Genomic DNA, 15,579 nt, shown 5'->3' with positions numbered 1-15,579 from the left:
TCGTTCCGGGATGTCCATCTCCAACGAGGGGGCCTCTTCTCCGCGTTCATGCGCAACGTCCCTGTGCGTCGTCGTCAAGGCAACGTCACTATTCCGGGGCTGAAGTGCGGAGAAGAGGCCCCCCGTTGAAGATGTACAGCCCGGAACGACTATCCCTCCCCACCGGACAGTCCCTGCAGCACAGATGGCCCGGACCAGCTCCCCCTTCCTTCCCGCCGTGGAGAGGTGAGTACCCCCCACCGCACCGCCCGGCCCCATTGCCTCCCCCATCCCCGGTTTTATAATTACCTGTTCCCGGGGTCCACGCTACTTCTGGCTCCTGCTGCGTCCTGCGGTACGCTGTGCGCAATGACGAGTGACGCGACGTGACGTCACCGTCAGTGCGCACAGTGACAGCTCAGGAGGACGCAACCGGAGCCAGATGTAGAGTGGACCCCGGGCACAGGTAATTATAAAACCGGGGATGGGGGAGGCAATGGGGCCGGGGCGGTGCGGTAGGAGGCGCGGAGCGTTGCGGCGGTGGGGGAGGGGGCGGTGGTGGTGATAGGACTCAGGACCCCCGGACAGGCAGGGGGAGAGAAGCGGGTAGCGGCGGCGGTCTAAAGCACTGCAAAAGCCACTGCAGTTCATTGATTTAAAGCGCCAGCTTTAACCCCTTCAGGACCAAGCCCATTTTGGCCTTAAGGACCGGAGCGTTTTTTGCACATCTGACCACTGTCACTTTAAACATTAATAACTCTGGAATGCTTTTAGTTATCATTCTGATTCCAAGACAGTTTTTTCGTGACATATTCTACTTTAACATAGTGGTAAATTTTTGTCGATACTTGCATCCTTTCTTGGTGAAAAATCCGTAAATTTGATGAAAAATTAGAAAATTTTGCATTTTTCTAACTTTGAAGCTCTCTGCTTGTAAGGAAAATGGATATTACGAATACATTTTTTTTTGGTTCACATATACAATATGTCTACTTTATGTTTGCATCATAAAATTGATGGGTTTTTACTTTTGGAAGACACCAGAGGGCTTCAAAGTTCAGCAGCAATTTTCCGATTTTTCACAAAATTTTCAAACTCGATATTTTTCAGGGACCAGTTCAGGTTTGAAGTGGATTTGAAGGGTCTTCATATTAGAAATACCCCATAAATGACCCCATTATAAAAACTACACCCCCAAAAGTATTCAAAATGACATTCAGTAAGTGGATTAACCCTTTAGGTGCTTCACACGAATAGCAGCAAAGTGAAGGAGAAAATTCACAATCTTCATGTTTTACACTCACATTTTCTTGTAGACCCAATTTTTTTATTTTTACAATGGGTAAAAGGAGAAAATTTTTACTTGTTTTTGTAGCCCAATTTCTCTCGAGTAAGCACATACCTCATATGTCTATGTAAAGTGTTTGGCGGGCGCAGTAGAGGGCTCAGAAGGGAAGGAGCGACAAGGGGATTTTGGAGAGTACGTTTTTCTGAAATGGTTTTGGGGGGGCATGTTGCATTTAGGAAGCCCTTATGGTGCCAGAACAGCAAAAAAAAAAAACACATGGCATACCATTTTGGAAACTAGACCCCTCGGGGAATGTAACATGGGATAACGTGAGCCTTTATACCCACCCCACAGGTGTTTCATGACTTTTGCAAATGTAAAAAAATAATAATTTTTACCTAAAATGCTTGTTTTCCCAAAAATGTTACATTTTTAAAAAGGGTAATAGCAGAAAATACCCCTAAAAATTTGAAGCCCAATTTCTCCCGATTAAGAAAACACCCCATATGGGGGTGAAGAGTGCTCTGCTGGCGCACTACAGGTCTCAGAAGAGAAGGAGTCACATTTGGCTTTTTGAAAGCAAATTTTGCTCTGGGGGCATGCCGCATTTAGGAAGCCCCTATGTTGCCAGGACAGCAAAAAAAAAAAAAAACCCACATGGCATACCATTTTGGAAACTAGACCCCTCGGGGAACGTAACAAGGGGTTGATTTTTTCTACCTAAAATGCTTGTTTTCCCAAAAATTAACATTTTTTAAAAAGGGTAAAAGCAGAAAATATCCCCCAAAATTTGTAAGGCTGGTTTCACACTACGTTTTCTCCCATACGGGAGCGCATATGGCAGGGGGGAGCTAAAACCTTGCGCTCCTGTATGCCTTCGTATGCGCTCCCGTGTGTCATTCATTTCAATGAGCCGGCCGGAGTGAAACGTTCGGTCCGGTCGGCTCATTTTTGCGCCGTATGCGCTTTTACAACCGGACCTAAAACCGTGGTTGACCACAGTTTTAGGTCCGGTTGTAAAAGCGCATACGGCGCAAAAATGAGCCGACCGGACTGAACGTTTCACTCCGGCCGGCTCATTGAAATGAATGACATACGGGAGCGCATACGAAGGCATACAGGAGCGCAAGGTTTTAGCTCCCCCCTGCCGTATGCGCTCCCGTATGGGAGAAAACGTAGTGTGAACCCAGCCTTACACAATTTCTACCGAGTACGGCGATACCCCATATGTGACCCAAAACTGTTGCCTTGAAATACGACAGGGCTCCAAAGTGAGAGCGCCATGCGCATTTGAGGCCTAAATTAGGGACTTGCATAGGGGTGGACATAGGGGTATTCTACGTCAGTGATTCCCAAACAGGGTGCCTCCAGCTGTTGCAAAACTCCCAGCATGCTTGGACAGTCAACGGCTGTCCGACAATACTAGGAGTTGTTGTTTTGCAACAGCTGGAGGCTCCGTTTTGGAAACATTGGCGTACCAGACACTTTCATTTTTATTGGGGAGGGGAGGGGGGCTGTGTAGGGGTATGTGTATATGTAGTGTTTTTTACTTTTTATTTTATTTTGTGTTAGTGTAATGTAGTGTTTTTAGGGTACAGTCACACGGGCGGGGGTTCACAGTAGTTTCTCGCTGGCAGTTTGAGCTGTGGCAGAAAATTTGCCACAGCTCAAACTTGCAGCCAGATACTTACTGTAAACCTCCGCCCATGTGAGTGTACCCTGTTCACATTGGGGGGGGGGGGGACATCCAGCTGTTGCAAAACTACAACTCCCAGCATGCGCTGACAGACTGTACATGCTGAGAGTTTTAGTTTTGCAACAGCTGTAGGCACACTGGTTATGTATCACTGAGTTTGTGACCTAACTCTGTGTTTCACAACCAGTGTGCCTCCAGCTGTTGCAAAACTACAACTCCCAGCATGTACGGTGCATGGTGTACATGGACTGCTGAGAGTTGGAGTTTGCAACAGCTGGAGGCACACCGGTCGTGAAACACTGAGTTAGGTAAAAAAAACAGTGTGCCTTCAGCTGTTGCAAAACTACAACTCTCAGCAGTCACCGACAGCCAACGGGCATGCTGGGAGTTGTAGTTATGCAACCAGCAGATGCACCACTACAACTCCCAGCATGCACTTTAGCTGTTTGTGCAAGCTGGGAGTTGTAGTTATACAACAGCTGAAGGTACACTTTTCCATAGAAAAAATGTGCCTCCAGCTGTTGCAAAACCATAAGTCCCAGCATTCCCATAAGGGAATGCTGGGAGTTGTGGTGGTCTGCCTCCTGCTGTTGCATAACTACAGCTCCCAGCATGCCCTTTTTGCATGCTGGGAGCTGTTGCTAAGCAACAGCAGGAGGCTGTCACTCACCTCCAACGATCCACGCCGCGCAGGTCAGTCCCTCGTCGCCGCCGCCGCCGCTGCTCCTGGGGCCCCGATCCCAACATTGACACTGGGGATTGGGGTCCCCAGCACCTGGGGTGTACGTCCCGCACTCGCTCACGTCCTCCGGAAGAGGGGCGGAGCGGGTTGCGGGAGTGACACCCGCAGCAGGCGCCCTGATTGGTCGGCCGGTAATCCGGCCGACGAATCAGGGCGATCGTGAGGTGGCACCAGTCAGCCCCGCCGAGCAGCCGGGTAGCTTTCACTTTTGGTCTAGAGCAGGCCAAGGACGTAAATATACGTCCTTGGTCGTTAAGGGGTTAATAACTTTTGCTGTTTTTTGGGGGTGAAATTAGGGGCCTCGGCTTATATTCGGGTCAGCTTATACTCGAGTATATACAGTACTTCTATTAAAAAATCTTAATCCTTTCAGTACTTATGAGCTTCTGAAGTTAAGGTTGTTCTTTTCTGTCTAAGTGCTCTCTGATGACACGTGTCTCGGGAACCGCCCAGTTTAGAAGAGGTTTGCTATGGGGATTTGCTTCTAAACTGGGCGGTTCCAAAGACGTGTCATCAGAGAGGACTTAGACAGAAAAGAACAACCTTTTTTTATTTATTAATTTTTTTATTTAAAGAGCCAAGGTAAGTCAACGGCTGTCCGGGCATGCTGGGAGTTGTAGTTTTGCAACATCTGGGAGGTTGAAGACCACTGTTATAGAGTGTCAGCGCCGGTGGCCGCAACAAACAGGAGGACGAGGAGGGCAGCGCTTGAAGGTGACATATGTGAGTAGTAGCACTGGGCTAATAATTAATTGGGGGAACAGCGCTCGCGGGTCACATATGATTAGTTCCCCGATGTGGGGGACAGCGCAGCGCTGGGCTGATAATTCATTCATTCCCGGGGGGAGGGGACAAACCGGTATTGCGGTATGGGTTAAAATTCATATCGTGCAGCACAAAAATGTCAGTATGAACCGGTATATACCGCCCAGCCCTAGTAGATCGTGATCCAGATCTTCTCATCCAACACCTCATCTCACAATTTATTTTCTGAATAAAGGGATACAAGTTTCCAGACACCACCAATTTGAATGGGATGTCCAAAAAGCTCCCGCTGGTGTCCCAATACTTTTCTCCACATAGAATAGGTGTGATATTAAATGGCAAAATTGATATTGGTATATATTTTTTCATATATATCTCAACTGGCTCCAGAAAGTTAAACAGATATGTAAATTACTTCTATTAAAAAATCTTAATCCTTTCAGTACTTATGAGCTGATGAATTTGAGTTGTTCTTTTCTGTCTAAGTGCTCTCTGATGACACCTGTCTCGGGAACCGCCCAGTTTAGAAGAGGTTTGCTATGGGGATTTGCTTCTAAACTGGGCTTTTCCCGAGACACGTGTCATCAGAGAGCACTTAGACAGAAAAGAACAACTCAACTTCATCAGCTCATAAGTACTGAAAGGATTAAGATATTCTCCCCTTTGACCCCTCAACATATCTCCTCAACATACTCCCTAGAAATATTGCCAAAACAAAGACTAGGCTCATTTTATACATATTAACAGCTGCTAAGTGCATGATTGCAACTTGGTGGAAGAAAGCTAGTCCTCCTCCATTTAGTGCGCTAATGGACAGAATTCGAGAAATTCACAGGATGGAACGTCTCTCAGCAGTTCTTGAAAATAACCTAACCAGTTTCAATACAATTTGGCTAGACTGGGAGGTATACGAAGCCTGATAGTTACAATGGTTGAAATTAGGGATCGACCAATTATCGGTATGACCGATATTATCGGCCGATAATCACGATTTTGGGCATTATTGGTATTGGCAATTACCTTGCCGATAAGCCGACAATGCCCCGCCCCCACCCCCCCCCGACCCACCGCATCTCGTCGCACCCCCCACCGTAGTGCTGGGCAGTATACAGGTATGAACCGGATACCGTTTTTTTTTCTCCCACGGTATGGATTTTTGCCCATACCGCTATACCGGTCGGGCCCCTCCCCCACCCTCCGAGTCAATAAAAAAATTAAACTTACCCGTAATGGGGGTGGTCCGGGCCATCCATCCTTCCTGTAGTGTCTGGTGGCATTCCGGGTGGAGGGTGAACCGGTCCAGGCTGTCCTTCTCCGGGTGTCCTCTTCTCCACTCCGGGCAGGCTCCGGCCTAGTAACGCTGCATAGATGCCGCTACGTCGCTGCGCAGCGGCGTCTATGCAGCGTTACTAGGCCGGAGCCTGCCCGGAGTGGAGAAGAGGACCCCCGGAGAAGGACAGCCCGGACCGGTTCACCCTCCACCCGGAATGCCACCAGACACTACAGGAAGGATGGATGGCCCGGACCACCCTCCTCGGACGGTCCCTGCAGCAACTGGGAAGGGGAGTCAGGGTTCTGGGATGGACAGGGGTCTGTATAATATACTATACCTACAGTAGGCCCTCCAGCTGTTGCAAAACTACAACTCCCAGCATGCCCGGACAGCCAACGGCTGTCCGGGCATGCTGGGAGTTGTAGTTTTGCAACAGCTGGAGGCACCCCTAGGCGCGGTGTGGCGCGGCGGGGGTAGCGGTGGCGGTGATATGTCTCAGGACCCCCAGACAGGCAGGGGGAGAGTAGCGGGTGGTGGCGGCGGCCTATGGCACTGCAAAAGCCACTGCAGTGCATTGATTTAAAGCGCCCGCTTTAAATCAATGATCTGCAGCGGTGTCGCGGGGGGATGAATAGCCGATAATTTATACCGGAATAACGGTATAAGTTATCGGCTATCGGCCCTAACCTCCACCGATTATCGGTATCGGCCCTAAAATAAAAAACGATGTCGGTCGATCCCTAGTTGAAATGGAGGTGACTCGGAGGGGACCGTGCAGTAACATAGCATTGCAATTTCACTTTGTCTGCCCTTTTCCTTTTTCATTTTCTCTTTTTTGTTTCTTTTCTTACTTTCAATCCCCTAGTTATCACACTCAATATTTTATAATTATTAATATAGCCCTTTTTATCTTTCTGAGAGCTACATGCCCTTTTCCCTACAGGTGATCCATATGGAGTCTCTACCATTATGTATATTTCCTGACTTATTGCTGTTATTTAGCCTACGAAATTATCCCAATAATAGAAAGTGGTAATAGAGGTATCTGGTGATACACAAAATGTGATAAGAATAGATAAGATCTTGTTAGATATCATAAATACTAATAATTGAAGAGGAAATATGAAAATGAGAATCCTATAGTTGCCTGTACTCTTTCTATTTGTTATTATTAGAGATGAGCGAACTTACAGTAAATTCGATTCGTCATGAACTTCTCGGCTCGGCAGTTGATGAATTTTCCTGCATAAATTAGTTCAGCTTTCAGGTGCTCCCGTGGGCTGGAAAAGGTGGATACAGTCCTAGGAGACTCTTTCCTAGGACTGTATCCACCTTTTCCAGCCCCCCGGAGCACCGGAAAGCTGAACTAATTTATGCAGGATAAGTCATCAACTGCCGAGCCGAGAAGTTCATGACAAATTGAATTTACTGTAAGTTCGCTCATCTCTAAATGTGACCAAACAGCAGCAATTTTATTATTATAATTTTTTATTTTTTTTTACGTTTACGTCGGTTGCTGTCATTATTAATGATCCTGTACAGAAACCAGCGTAAATTTGATACTGTCGCATGGGTAACTGTCTGAACTATTAAAAAACAATGTTAACGATTCACTAATATTTTAATAGTTCAGACAGTCAGCCATGCGGTAGTATCAAATATGTAAAAAAAAAAGATTTTACTTTTTTTGTATAGCAATAGGAAAAGGGGGAGCTAATTTTTATTGGGGGTGCAGTAAATTTACATTTTTTTCTTGCCTTTTTTTTTATATAGCACTCCTATACACATGGGGTTATGTTTCTTTTAAAGACCCCTTTAGACAGCAGCCCCCCCCCCCTTTAGACAGCAAGGCCCCCCCCCCCACCTTTAGACAGCAGGGCCTCCCCCCCCCCTTTAGGCAGCAGGGCCTGCCCTCCCCCCCCTTTAGACCGTAGGGCCTGCCCTCCCCCCCCCTTTAGACCGCAGGCTCCCCCCCTTTAGACCGCAGCCCCCCCTCCTTTAGACCGCAGCCCCCCCTCCTTTAGACCGCAGCCCCCCCTCCTTTAGACCGCAGCCCCCCCTCCTTTAGACCGCAGCCCCCCCTCCTTTAGACCGCAGGGCCCTCCTTTAGACCGCAGGGCCCTCCTTTAGACCGCAGGGCCCTCCTTTAGACCGCAGGGCCCTCCTTTAGACCGCAGGGCCCTCCTTTAGACCGCAGGGCCCTCCTTTAGATCGCAGCCCCCACCCTTGTAGACAGCAGGGCCCCCCCTTTAGACCGCAGCCCCCACTCTTGTAGACAGCAGCGCCCCCCTTTAGACCGCAGCCCCCACCCTTGTAGACAGCTCACCTGCAGCTGTCCTCTGTCGGGTGCTGCCGCTCTGCTGCACAGTTCTCCCGTCCGCATCACGTTGTGCTATGGAGGACCATGTGACACACACGCCACTCTGCTTCCTCCGTAACATTACGACGGGCGCAGGGGGGGAGGTGGAGTGACGTGTATGTCACATGCTCCTCCATAGGACAACGTGATGCGGACGGGAGAACAGGGCAGCGGAACGGCAGCACCCGACAGAGGACAGCTGTAGGTGAGCTGTCTACAAGGGTGGGGGCTGCGGTCTAAAGGGGGGCCCTGCTGCCGCCGCCCGACATGTCCCCACTGCTGCCTTGCTCATAGCGCGTTTGGAAATCTCACCTCACACCGGCGGTGCGCTGATTGCACTAGGAGCAGGGCAGCGGCAGAGACATGTCGGCTTCATTCATTCACTGCCGCCACTGACGGTAGACAACGAATTGGGCAGTTATTCGATAACGGGATTCGTCGACAACGAATCCCGTTATCGATTTTAAATCAATCATTGCAGCCCTACTTATGACAAATTTTAAAAAAGCTGGACACAATCTATCTGGGGGTTATTGTACTTCATACAAGGACAGTGATGCTGCCATTGCCGTGAAAATCCTCATATATACATAGCAAAATGTTCTTGCTGCAAAGTGCCCTCTCCTACCCCTTCAAAGTGGTTGGGCAGCCACTATAGGTAGTCCTCTAGGTTTTATGCACAAGTTGTAAACTTGGCAAATCCTTTTTTTTATTCCCTCTTTTAGTGGCTGTTTGCTAGAACATAAACTTTTACGCACATGTTAAAATAGGTCCCACAGTTTAGTGCTAGATAAGCACTGACAATTCATTTCCTTCTATTGTCTGGGAAAGAGCAGGAAATGTCCATTCATACAACTTGTAAATGGCAGAAGATAGCCAGAAAAATATACAGTGACCCCACCGACTTATGATGGCCCCGACATATGATCATTTCAACATATGATGGCCTCTCAGAGCCCATCGTATGTTGAAGGCAGCCTCGACATATGATGCTGCTGTGTGTCAGGGCCATTGTACAAACAGCTATCTGAGAGTGCTGACAACTTCAGTAACTGACAGCTAGTTGTTTAATGTGCCCCGTGTGCCCCGTTCTGCCTCCTGTTACTCACATGCTGTCCTGCTAACTCACGCAGGCTTCCACTGTGAGCTCCGTGTAAGCCCCGCCCCCCAGTGCAGCCATAGCCAATAGCCTGCAGCATCTTGCTGCAGGCATCCAATGAGCTGCTGGCTGCCCTCCCCTTCCTTTCCTATAGAGCTGTAGTCGGCAGGATCATAATGGAGGACATTCTGTCCCCCCTGAAGGTATTTAAAGAACTGTACAGTACTGTATGCGATGTCACACATCACATACAATACATATACACACTATACACCCCATACATCAATGTTTCCCTATCAGTGTGCCTCCAGCTGTTGCAAAACTATAACTCTCAGCATGCCCAGACAGTCAGTGGCTGTACATGCATGCTGGGAGTTGTAGTTGTGCAACAGCTGGAGGCACCCTGGTTTGTTAAACACTCCCCATACACTCCACATACAATGGTCATCCCAGAACCAATTAGCAGTTTCCCATAGAGATATGTATTCAACATACAATGTTTCTGAGGCCCCAGAACCAATTACCATTTTTACATAGACATATGTACTCGACATATGATGGTTTCAACATATGATGGTTCTCCTGGAACCAATTAATATCATATGTTGAGGGACCACTGTACTGGGGTTCGCAGGAGCCAAAAAGGTGACAATTTGGATGTTTCAGACTGACATTAACCATCTAAGTTTATTTTTTAAATCACTATACATATACAAAGCATTTTGTTGACAAGTGACCAGTGTCTGATCGATGGAGGTCTGACCTCCCGGACAGGGGTGCGGGATCCGCTGCTTCATTCAAACCCAATGAGACTGTAAAAGTTAGTAAACGCTGTACTCTGCTACCTAAGGCAATGTCATAAACTTTGAGTGGAGCAGCAGTGTGCATATAAGGCATTCAAACACAGACGCTCAGGACCCCGGTTCTCATGACCTGCTGGGTTTAGATTCTTCAAAGAAGGCCTAAACTGGAGTCTCCAACGCAGATATTAAAGTGGTTGACCACGGTTTTAGGTCTGTTGGGAAAACCGCATCCGGAACAAAAATGAGTCGACCAGAGTCAGTGCTTTACACCGGTCGGCTCATTCAAATAAATTACATACGGGCCTCATACGGCTAGGATACGGGAGCACCCGGTTTTAGCTCCCCCCAGTAGTATGATGTCCCGTATTGCCTAAAACATGATGCGAACCCAGCCTTATAGAGAGGGGTCAGAAGAGGACAATTTTAAACATTCTAATTTTTGTACAAAAAGTTATATTTTTTTTAAAAAGTAAAACAAAATCAAATTTATATAAATTGTGTATCATTTTAATTGTATGGACCTACAGTGTCATTTTTACCGAAAAACGCACTGCGTAGAATCGGAAGCCCCCAAAATTACGTTTTTTTTTCTTATTTTTCCTCACAAATATTTTTTTCTGGTTTTGCTGTAGATTTGGTGGTGAAATGATAGACAGTATTACAAAGTTAAATTGGTGGCGCAAAAAACAAGCCCTCATATGGGTCTGTAGGTGGAACATTGAAAGCGCTATGATTTTTAGAAGAAGAGAAGGAAAAAACAAAAGTGCAAAAATGAAAAATGGCTCCGTCCTCAAGGGAATAAAAAGATACCCATGTTTACATAGTATTTTTATTGTATTGATTTTAACCCCTTTAAAAAGGGGTACACTGGCGGCAAACAATACAGATTTGTAAATCACATCTATTAAAAAATCTTAAAGGAAAACTGTCAGATATTTTCTCCTGCACTATCCACAGGTACTGGTGGATAGTGCGGGAGACGCTGATTAAAACGAGCCCTACCTTACCCGGATCTGCCCAGCCAGTCGCCCACAATTGTGGTTTTATTCTATGTGTATATCTTGCTGTAACTGGCACGGGCGGGGCTTCTGCAGGTTAACTGGCACTGACGTCAGCGCCGCTTATGAATATTTATACCCCTCCCTCCAGTTCTCCCTCTCTTCGCCGCTCCTAACTGGAGGGAGGTGAGATGAATATTCATAAGCGGCGCTGACGTCACTGCCAGTTAGCTGCAGAAGCCCCGCCTGTGCCAGTTACAGCAAGATACACACATAGAATAAAACCACAATTGCGGGCGAATGGCTGGGCAGATCCGGGTAAGTTAGGGCTCGTTTTAATCAGCGTCTCCCGCACTATCCATCAATACCTGTGGATAGTGCGAGAGAAAATATCTGACAGTTTTCCTTTAATCCTTCCAGTACTTATCAGCTGCTGTATGCTTCAGAGGAAGTTCTTTTCTTTTTGAATTTCTTTTCAGTCTGACCACAGTGCTCAGGAACTGTCCAGTGCGGGAGAAAATCCCCAAGGTAAACCTGTCCTATTCAAACCAATATTTTTGTAATGATCAAAGTCTTGAACTTAACCAAATAGACATGGATTTAATAGATTATTGCAGAGATATAGAAAATACTGAAAGGTTCCTAAACACCATTGTAACCAACTAGTCCTGCACAGGATCAGTCAGAGCTAGGCATTTCCCTTGGCTATCTAAGTGAAGCTGTAAATGGAGAGGGGGCCCGCCCAGCAGAGGGCAAGTGGAAAAGGGGGCCCGCCCAGCAGAGGGCAAGCGGAAAAGGGGGCCCGCCCAGCAGAGGGCAAGCGGAAAAGGGTTCCCGCCCAGCAGAGGGCAAGCGGAAAAGGGTTCCCGCCCAGCAGAGGGCAAGCGGAAAAGGGTTCCCGCCCAGCAGAGGGCAAGCGGAAAAGGGTTCCCGCCCAGCAGAGGGCAAGCGGAAAAGGGTTCCCGCCCAGCAGAGGGCAAGCGGAAAAGGGTTCCCGCCCAGCAGAGGGCAAGCGGAAAAGGGGGCCCGCCCAGCAGAGGGCAAGCGGAAAAGGGGGCCCGCCCAGCAGAGGGCAAGCGGAAAAGGGGGCCCGCCCAGCAGAGGGCAAGCGGAAAAGGGGGCTCGCCCAGCAGAGGGCAAGCGGAAAAGGGGGCCCGCCCAGCAGAGGGCAAGCGGAAAAGGGGGCCCGCCCAGCAGAGGGCAAGCGGAAAAGGGGGCTCACCCAGCAGAGGGCAAGCGGAAAAGGGGGCTCGCCCAGCAGAGGGCAAGCGGAAAAGGGGGCCCGCCCAGCAGAGGGCAAGCGGAAAAGGGGGCCGCACCAAGCGGAAAGGGGTGCACCCATAGGAAGCACCTTCTTGGCTAAAAAGTTAGATCAGCTTGATGCTAGTAACAGCCACCATCTCCCCCCAGTCACCTTGACAACAGAAACGTGCTCCTAGCTGTACACATATCACAAGGAATTAGCAGCTATAATGTTCGAGAACAAATTCCGCATCCAGGACTGCCACCATTCCTCAAAATGAGATACTGTACATATACAGTGGTCCCTCAAGTTACAATATTAATTGGTTCCAGGACGACCATTGTATGTCGAGACCATCGTATGTTGAGACAATAACTCTATGGAAACCTGATAATTGGTTCTGAAGCCCCCAAAATGTCATCCAAAAATAGGAAAAAGTGAGGATTAAAGAAAAATAAGTAGATAACTAATATAGATAAAGCAAATCCTTACATATAATAGTAAGAAAGATCTGCTGGGAGCTGTAAATCACTGTCTATGTCAGTGTTTCTCAACCAGGGTGCCTCCAGCAGTTGCAAAACTACAACTCCCAGCATGCCCGGACAGCCGTTGGCTGTCCGGGCATGCTGGGAGTTGTAGTTTTGCAACTGCTGGAGGCACCCTGGTTGGGAAACAATGGATTATGTAGAGGACAGGAGCTTCTTCAGGGTCCTGTACAGTACACACAGTGTCCCAAATGGAGCCCCCCTTACTTGGTGTTCAAAGGAGCAGCTAACCCTGGCACAGGTAAGGAGTAGTACAGAACTTGTAGTTCCTCCCTGTACTGTAGGGGGCGCTACCAGACAGACAGTCAGTGCATACACTTCAGTAAGAGGTGATTAACCAGTGAATGCCCATTCTGATTGGTCAGTTCCTCCAGTTGTGACACATTTCACAGATCTGGACTGTCTGTATCATTGTATGTTGAGTCTGGTTTCAAGTTACAATGATCCAGAAAAGACCATTGTATGTTGAGGCCATTGTAAGTTGAGGCATCACTGTACTGAGATACGGCCCCATTGAATGGAACAGCGCTGAGCTGCTGTCTTCTATAGGACAGTGATTCTCATACAGGGGGCCTCCAGCTATTGCAAAACTTCTAGAATGCCAAGACAGCAAAAGCCTGTCCGAGCATGCAGGGAGTTGTAGATTTGCAACAGCTGGAGGCACCCTGGTTGGCAAACACTGTGATGATACTGCCCTATAGGAGGTGCCCCAGTTCTTTCCTTGACTAAATCAGCAGTGGCCCAGGTGTCATCTCCCCTGGAGCTATGTATGCCATATACCGCACGGTTTCCTCTATCCTGTGTGAACAGTCACCAGCTGAGGACGCGTCTTTCAGGCAGCAGTTGGACTCACTCACCTCGAACAGGGACTCGGTGGCGGCCATGGTGCTGTGTATGAGGGAGCAGGCACCGGGATCAGCACCAGGTAGTTCCCTGCAGGGCGGGGATCAGTGAGCAGCTGTTGTTACCGGAAGTGACGCCGTGACAGGGGCCGGAAGTGTCCGTCCATAGCTGCTCTCCTCCGCTTGGTGGAAAAGTGAAGCTGGTGAGGAATGTCGGAGCCCATCGGGTAAAGTGAGAGGCTGAAGAACTACAGGTCCCAGGTAAGACTATCGTCAGTACATGCTGAGACTTGCAGTTCTATAAAGCCCCTGCTTTGTTAGATCAGATAATACGTAGTTTATGGTTATGTTGCTTGATGGGGTAAGCTAAAAAAAAAAAAAAATGGGAACTGTGAGAGATTTGTGTTGTTTCGCTTCCCGTGAATCGCTAGTCGCCATTTTTATTTCTGGCAAAAGGGAAACTCTGTGATTAACCAGAATGCATCACGTCTTCCTTTCCGGCCAATCGTAAGACGCCGTGTCACGTGATGCAAACAACTATAAAAGCCGAGGCGGAGGCTAGAGAGGTAACTAATAGAAGCTGAGTCCATCCGCTATGGCTGGTTATAGGGCCAGTCCTTACAGCTATACGTGTGATGCTGTTGCGGTCATGTGATCATTGTCACATGTGCAACACGAGGTTCATTGGATGATGGAGTCATGTGACCTCTAGACGTGTAATGATGGACATGTCACCATGGTGATATAGCTCAGGGCAATTTTTTTTAATTTTAGCAACTTAATTGACAGTCTCTTATTTTCTGTCTCTGTGAGGCATGGTTCTAATGTGCCCCTTTAAGGTTTAATTCACACGGTGGAATTTCTGAGCGGAAAAAAAAAAATTCTCTCCGAAAAGAAATTAACGTGTCAATTATTTCTACCGAAGCTGCTCGGAAATGCATTTCCATTTATAGAGACAGCGCGTTTACAAGTTGCCCTAGCGCTGACTGATGAGTGGGTACTTGTCGCGAACGCCATGTCTCCGGCATAGGGTTGCCACCTTTCCCTCAGAAAAATACCGGTCATGGGTGTGGCTATGTGGGGGTGGAGCTACAAAAGGGGAGGGGCCCGATTGCACAGGGGCTGAGGGATCAGGGGTTTAAGAAATGGCACGGGGATGGGAGGGGGGTTTAAGAAATGGCATAGGGGATTGGAGGGATACAATATATATGTGGGGGGAATTTTCCTATATCGCACAAAAAATGTACATTTAGAGAATACCTACCAAAACCCTATTTATGCCAGCGGCGGCGGTAGTGGTGGTGCGCGACAGCAACGCTGGCTCTCTCTGATGACGAGTGACGTCCCCCTGCGCAACGTCAGATAAACAGGCTAATCAGACAGTATCACACATGACAGATTTAGATGCACAGGCTCAGCAGATAGTATCCCACATGACAGGATTAGATGCACAGGCTCAGCAGGCAGTATCACACATGACAGATTTGGATATACAGGCTCAGCAGACAGTATCCCACATGACAGGATTAGATGCACAGGCTCAGCAGACAGTATCACACATGACAGGATTAGATACACAGGCTCAGCAGACAGTATCACACATGACAGGATTAGATACACAGGCTCAGCAGGCAGTATCACACATGACAGATTTGGATATACAGGCTCAGCAGACAGTATCACACATGACAGGATTAGATACACAGGCTCAGCAGACAGTATCACACATGACAGGATTAGATGCACAGGCTCAGCAGATAGTATCACACATGACAGATTTGGATATACAGGCTCAGCAGACAGTATCACACATGACAGGATTAGATACACAGGCTCAGCTCACAGTATCACACATGACAGGATTAGATACACAGGCTCATCAGGCAGTTTCGCACATGACAGGATTAGATACACAGGCTCATCAGGCAGTTTCGCACATGACAGGAT

At 48.1% G+C, this 15,579-nt stretch overlaps 2 protein-coding genes across 9 annotated transcripts in view; one reads left to right on the top strand and one right to left on the bottom strand.

Moving 5' to 3' along the window:
• The window catches only part of EXOC5 (exocyst complex component 5), a 52,474-nt gene extending 38,710 nt beyond the window's left edge, over nt 1-13,764 (bottom strand). The window contains exon 1 of the mRNA XM_056547294.1: nt 13,648-13,764. Within this exon, the coding sequence (XP_056403269.1) occupies nt 13,648-13,674 (27 nt within the window). The 5' untranslated portion in view covers nt 13,675-13,764. The remainder of the gene's footprint in view (nt 1-13,647) is intronic.
• Nucleotides 1-15,579, top strand: part of AP5M1 (adaptor related protein complex 5 subunit mu 1) — a 60,083-nt gene that overhangs the window by 24,279 nt on the left and 20,225 nt on the right. The window contains exon 3 of one of the 8 annotated variants that reach the window (XM_056547302.1): nt 11,482-11,530. The exons of 4 other annotated variants lie outside the window; for them this stretch is intronic. The gene's annotated coding sequence lies outside the window, so the exon portion shown is untranslated. 3 more of the 8 variants (XM_056547295.1, XM_056547300.1, XM_056547296.1) reach the window with 3 other exon arrangements.

The sequence above is a fragment of the Hyla sarda genome, chromosome 11 (genome assembly GCF_029499605.1).
Source record: "Hyla sarda isolate aHylSar1 chromosome 11, aHylSar1.hap1, whole genome shotgun sequence".
NCBI classification, from domain to species: domain Eukaryota; kingdom Metazoa; phylum Chordata; class Amphibia; order Anura; family Hylidae; genus Hyla; species Hyla sarda.
The sequence above is the reverse complement of the archived record's forward strand: the minus strand, read 5'-3'. Positions and strand labels throughout refer to the sequence as shown.